This window comes from Fulmarus glacialis, unplaced genomic scaffold (genome assembly GCF_000690835.1).
Source record: "Fulmarus glacialis isolate BGI_N327 unplaced genomic scaffold, ASM69083v1 scaffold14769, whole genome shotgun sequence".
NCBI classification, from domain to species: domain Eukaryota; kingdom Metazoa; phylum Chordata; class Aves; order Procellariiformes; family Procellariidae; genus Fulmarus; species Fulmarus glacialis.
In genome coordinates this window covers 78,927-85,430 of record NW_009234109.1, presented here as the reverse complement: position 1 = coordinate 85,430, position 6,504 = coordinate 78,927, and the positions used below count along the sequence as shown (strand labels likewise).

Genomic DNA, 6,504 nt, shown 5'->3' with positions numbered 1-6,504 from the left:
GCAAGCTAAAGAGCTACTAACAAAAACATAGAATGACACTAAATATAAAGGATTAGTTTCAGCAGCGCTAGAAGGGAGAAAAAAATTGAAAATAGAATATTGTAAAAGCACAAGTAAATTGTAAAATAAATATTTCAGGATTTAAACTAATAATAGGTAAGCCCATAAATCATCCTTACAATCGCTCCCTTTCCTACCAAACATCCATCCTCTCCAAATGGATGCCTATTACCAGGTCTTCAGCATACATTATGGGATAAAGAGGACTGTAGGAATCTAATTTACTACTGCAGGCAAGAGATGCCAGAGAAAGGGTTAGAGGAGTAGCAGAAAATCCTGGAGAGCGCTGAATTTTTCTAGGAGACCAAGTATCACTCTGCACAGTGTGATTTTGGATAGAATGACATGTAGCACCAATCCAAGACAGCCAAACCAAAGGTTACCTTCCTCTCAATTTCTGTCCTCCTGTTTGGGGCCAGGAACCTAAGGATTTAAGGCACTGGAGGGTAAGGCAAGCCTGAATAAAAGGCACAGCCAACTATAAAATTATGATACTGTACAGTACCAATGCTGGTACTAATACAAAATGTGGCTGAACAGGTCTTCCTGAAAGATTAAGTGGTTCCTGTGATTTCTTATCTATTTCAGGTAAGAAATAATGAAAAAGACTATTTTTGACAAGCCCATAGAGCAGAGTGCAAAGCGTGTTTGTTAGTGAGCTCATCACAGTGATGACAGGCTCTCAGAAACACTGATGTTTCTGACATTGCTCTGCAATGTGCCCACTGGAATAATTACCTGTAAATTATGGAAAATCAGACTCAAATGCTAGAAACCTCTTTTTTTGGCCAGATTATTTTTCTTCTTCTATGACTGCCTTGTGGCCAGTTCCTCTGTGTCCAGAGGCCTCAGGCGCTGCAGCATCAATAGCCATTCAGATTCATTGAGCTCCTGGCATCACATTAACTGTCCCTGTTTGAAAGATGCAGGAATGAATTTCTGCAAACACATTCCAGAGCCCAAGTCTACCAATCAAAGTTGTATTTTAATTTTTTTTTTCCTATCAAACTGCCACGTATTGCATGAGGGAGTGGGCAAAAATTAAGGCCAGCAAGATCGCATCAGTAAAACCATGTCAAATGACTGAACAACATGCTGAAGCAAATCAAAAGTCTACCTCAGTTCACAAGATGTTTCTGAATCACGTATATGTGTGTGTGTATGTGTGTGCATGCATGTTGATTTTGGTGTTTGGTTTTTTTTTGGGGTTTTTTTTGGTTTTTTTACTTTGCTCAGACTTTACTGTTTCATGTAATTTTTCGTTTACTTCATCGCATTGCTACATCATAAATTGTCCCATAAACTAAGAATAACAACTGAAAATCCTGCAAGCCAATTTACCCACACTTCCATGAGTAGGTGTTTCAAGAAACGCTTGGTCAGCCTTAGGTAACTCTAAACATAGTATTACTCAGTGAAACTGGAATTAGATTTTACACAAGCCTACATGAAGTTATTGGGTTTTGTGCGTACTTTAACGAGTCAGGATTTTACTTTTTCCTTCATTGATAGTCAGCAGAAGAGGACATGATGAAGTGCATAGCTTGGGGTGGGGAACTTACTTACTTGTTTCCCAGTAAGTTTATTTTCTGTACAAATCTGAGATATATTTATGATCAGCAGTGAGTCACAGGATGTAGCTACAGGGATCACATAACAGCTGTAATGATGGCAAGGGTAAGAGAAGCCTTTTGTTGAGCATTTTCCTTCGACAGGATAAATTCAGATTCACCTTGTATTTTAGCAGTTCAGAATTAACTCCCCAGCAGAGCAAAATTTTTCTTTAAGTTCCGCATCCTGTGCTTATTAAAATTTCATTGCGAAAGTTGCCGGAAAATAAGACTTGTAAACAATGCCCAGCACGGCCTCGTTGACAAACACTTAGGCAAGCACAGAGCAATCAGACATGAGCCTTCCAGTCCTTCAGATCATGGAGAGCAAAATCTGAGTGCATACAGTAGAAAAGCAGCAAGGTAAATGCTGCCAATAAGGAGAAGAGAGAAGAGGAGAGGAGAACTGCAAATCTAAAGGAGATGTCTAAGCAACACAGAAAGATGTTTTATACAAAAGAGAAAGTGACTACGCACATGCAATCATACAACTGAAACAGGAAAAGCACAAGAAAGTATATAATCTTGATAGCACTCTAAAGTAAGAGTAAAACTTCTTAAGTCTCTCATTTATCGTTACACTCAAACTTCTGCTTACCAGACACCTTAAACATATAGAAACAGCATCCTATCTTTGTACATATTCTTTTTAACATGCTCCACTTGTGCATATTTGAAGACAGCCCAGAAAGACTGTGGAATGAAGAAGGGAGAAAATACACTGACAACATTTGAAATGCCAATGGGATGAGCAGGAGCCAGAATTCAAGGATTCTCATGTATGATCCAACCTCTATGGGGGGAAAAAAAAAAAAAAAGAACCAAAACCTCTTACCGTTATTACTGTTATCATCAACTAAAATAATCTCTTTGAGCAGGTGAGCAGGAGTCCGGTCAATGGCTGAATGAATGGAGCGCAGAATCACTGAGAGAGCTTCATTAACAAATATGAATACAATGCTGACCTCAGGAAGCCTGTCAGGAAATGTAAGGTTTCTGCACCTGAAGAAAAAGGTTAAAAAAAAAAAAAAAAAGATGTAAACTGTTGGAAGTCACAATGTCAACACAAACTGTTTCAGAGACATCTATGCCCAGCCATAAGAATGATAAGAGAGCTGTTGTAGGCATGGATCAGAAGGTCCGCATACCCGTTCAGAGCACATATAGGCACGAACCAGATGAATTACTATCTAAAAAAAGGAATCCCTGAAAACAATCCCCTGAATCTGCCTGTGCAACCAAGGCCTAGAGTGAGCTCACTTTTCCACCCAAGGCCCAAACAATGAAAATTAGTTTGCAAACCAAATGCAAACTCTTGTTTAAATGCAGCTTCCAACAGCAGTTGTTTACAATGTCTTTCTGGAGAGTGCAGACAGGAATAAACAGTTAGCCCCTTACTTTGAAAAGCATCTTCTTAATAGCCACGTTAATTATTTTTGCTACAGAATCTACCATCTATCTCAGTCAAAATCAGAGGCCTCCTTCTCAACTCAATAATAACACAACAAAAGATCCAGCTCCAAAGAACTTCCTGCTACAAAGGCTAAGACAGCCACTGTAGCCAGAAAAACAGGTACAAGAATGGAAAACTTATCTGCAAGCTCAGTCAAGAGGTTTAATCAGAATGAGTAATACTCTCATAGCCTGGTGGATTTTCCTGTGCTTTTTAAAAAATATATGTTTTAGCCACATTCCAATTTGCTTATGCAAACAGCAGAATGGAAATGCTGCCCACAACTTTGAAGTTCCTTAATGTTTTATTTTTTCCCTCCTTCATTTCAAAAAGGATTCAAATTTTGTAATTTTATGAAGACTAGAAAGCCCTTTTACCGATTTCTATCTTTTAAGCCATCAGCAAAATGTTTGCTTTTTTAATAAAGCCACAAGTTAATTAAGTAAAAGTAATTAACTATTTTTCTCTGAAACTTTTAGTATTTTAATGCAATGTTTCTGAACAACAGTTAATTCTAACTTTTCTCAGATCTGAAACTATTTACTAGGATGAAATTACGCCACAAGCTGACCCAGGCACCATTTCTAGATAAGCTCTGTAGATGGAAATGATTTACGTTAATGCTCTTCTCTGCCTCTTGACAACACTGAAGTGGCTGTCTTCTCTCAACATGCCTAGATTCACTACATCCAGGAACTCTTGGAAGCTCTGGAAAGCATTACTAACAGCCAATGTTTAGCATACAGAAAGCATGGATGGATTCAGAATTTTTAAATCGTGCTTCAATGAGACTCCTTAACTAAATTTGTTCTTCAGTTCAAAGAGAAAGCATAGCACTTTTTTTGATTTTGTATTTTAACCTGTATAGTCAATAAACACAGAGAAGTATCACAAAAACATTCCTCTACACATGCTGGATGTTGCACAAAAATTAAGTTCAATCAAGATGATGAATTTACATGTATGTTTTTAAAGCTTCTGAAAAGAGTCAGTGCACAGGACACATGACACCCAAAACCACTGAGATACACATAATATTCAAAATTCAGCTGGTCAACCAATTTTCTCAATTCAGTCATTAGTTTGAAATTGATGGAAATCACATAAAGGAAGTTATTTAATATTTTAGGTACTTTTCTCTCTGTCACCATGTGAAAGAATTATATAGACATGTAAAACAGAAACCACAATCTTGAAAAAGTAACGACAACAGTTTTAGTCTTAAAAGGTGTACACTACATTTTTTAATAAGCTGGCTCATTCATCTTCCAGAAACAAATAAGAAACCTGTTCACAGAGATCCATGGTTTTTTGTTCCATGGCATCAATACAAGAGAGAAACAATTAAAATGGTGTTTGGATTTACCAATTCCCACTTGTAGCTTGATCTTTTGGCAGCATAAAAAATCAAAACTTACTTTCCAAAATTAGTTTGTATTTCTACTGGTGTGTTAGTCCCCTATCTTCACTGGTAAGAGAGCTTTCAGCTTTAAGCATCAGATTGAAAATTTTCTTTGAAGCTTTCAGGAGAGTTAAAAGCATGTAACTTTTTTTTTTGAGTACCACTGGACAGCAGATCAAGTGCAACAACAGCTTGTGGAAGTGTCATTGTGTCATTTATAATCAATTGCCCCCCACCCCTTTTTTTTTTTTTTTCCTTTAAAGTGAATGCCAGTTCATTAAAGATTATTTGTAATAAAATTTCACTACTCTCTGAAAATCAGATTCTCATAAAGGCTTACATTTGGACATCTTCTATACCTGGCCTTTAAAAGCAGGTGCAGTCATGATTCTTACCAGTTTCAGGGAGTTTTGCTGGCAGCCAAGATTTTCTAAGAAGGACTTATCAATAGATTCATAAAGGAATCAATAGGGTTTAAAGATCATTTAGAATCAATAGATTCTAAATACTGCATCTGTCAGCAGAGTGACCTGTATGTAACCTGTAAAGTACACAGCTGCACATACAGGACAGGAAAGATGTTTTCTCCATGAAGCACTGTGGGCCCTCTGAATTAATCAGAGCCACAGGTCCTTTCCTAGAGAGAAGAACCTGAGTGTTTTTTATTCAAACTAAAACACTACAAGAGGCAGAGGAAGCTGCCTTTTCTTCCAGAGACAACTAGTGCAAGGCAGCACTGGTTTTCTCCTTTAAGCCAGTAGTTCAGGAGTTAAAACCTTCAACCAGGACAGAAGCAGTTCAATCTTTTCTGATCTCCCCAGAGAGCTATCTAACTGCTTGCCAGCTTGGTGTGATTATTTTCAGTCCCCCTTTTCAGAGCGATTCCACTTTCTGTGGAGCAATTAAATGTACGTTAAATTGGAGTGATACCAAGTCTCTCTAGCCTTGTGTTTAGGGCAAATTCCTTGGAGGAAGGACCTGTATTTGTAGTAACCCATTCCAATGGATGTTCATGCATTTTAAACCCTGGACTTCACTCTTTATGGTTATGTCCAATCTTCTAGATTATAATCACAGTAACTCTTTTTTCCTTCTTTTGCAAGATGATATTTATTGTTTTCATTTAAGAAGTGCTGCTTTGGCTGAAGGAATAAAGGCACCTTCACAGAGCCTGCATCAGGTGTCAGGGCACTTTATTGGGAAACAATAGAGAATCACAGAATTGTGGAGGTTGGAACGGACCTCTGGAGGTCATCCCATCCAACCCCCTGATCAAGCAGGGTCACATAGAGCCGGCTGCTCAGGACCCTATCCAGGGAGTTTTTGGGTATCTCCAAGGATGGAGACTCTACGACCTCCCTGGGCAACCTGTGCCAGTGCTTGGTCACCCTCACAGTAAAAAAAATGTTTCAGTTTGTGCCCATTACCTCTGGTCCTCTCACTGGGCACCACTGAAAAGAGCCTGGCTTTATCCTCTTTGCAGCGTCTCCTCAGATATTTATATACATTGATGACATCCCCCCTGAGCTGCTTCTTCTCTAGTATAAACAGCCCCAACTCTATATACACACATACAGTGTCAAATCTTAAGGAGAAAAGTAGTTCTCCACACCTGCCCCCTGTACCCTAGAGTATTGTAATCTCTGAAATCATTCATTAAAGAAAGGTCATCTTCTGTGGTGAACCATCTCTTACAGCACTGCTTAAAAACACTGAATAGATGACTGAGTAGGTGAAGCACGCACAAATTGACTAGGGCTCCGCACTGTCATATCTGAGATGAATCTCTGGCAAATCTGAATTTTAAGTGGCATCTCAAAATAGGATTTTCAAGGTGTATATTTCAGGCTCAAAGTGTCTGGGAGGCCCCTGTACTTATGATCACACTACAATTTTTAAATACTAACCCTCACAGTTTTCCAAAAGATGCTAAGACCATTACAGATCAGCTCCTTGAAGAACAGACCTATTCATGGCAC

The 6,504-nt window shown here is 38.5% G+C and overlaps 1 protein-coding gene across 1 annotated transcript in view; it reads right to left on the bottom strand.

The window, feature by feature from the left end:
• Window positions 1–2,505: 2,505 nt before the first annotated feature.
• LOC104082430 (polypeptide N-acetylgalactosaminyltransferase 18-like) overlaps window positions 2,506–6,504 on the bottom strand; it is a gene marked incomplete at its 3' end in the record, with an annotated part of 42,275 nt that continues 38,276 nt past the window's right edge. Inside the window, exon 3 of the mRNA XM_009585557.1 lies at window positions 2,506–2,672. Within this exon, the coding sequence (XP_009583852.1) occupies window positions 2,506–2,672 (167 nt within the window). The remainder of the gene's footprint in view (window positions 2,673–6,504) is intronic.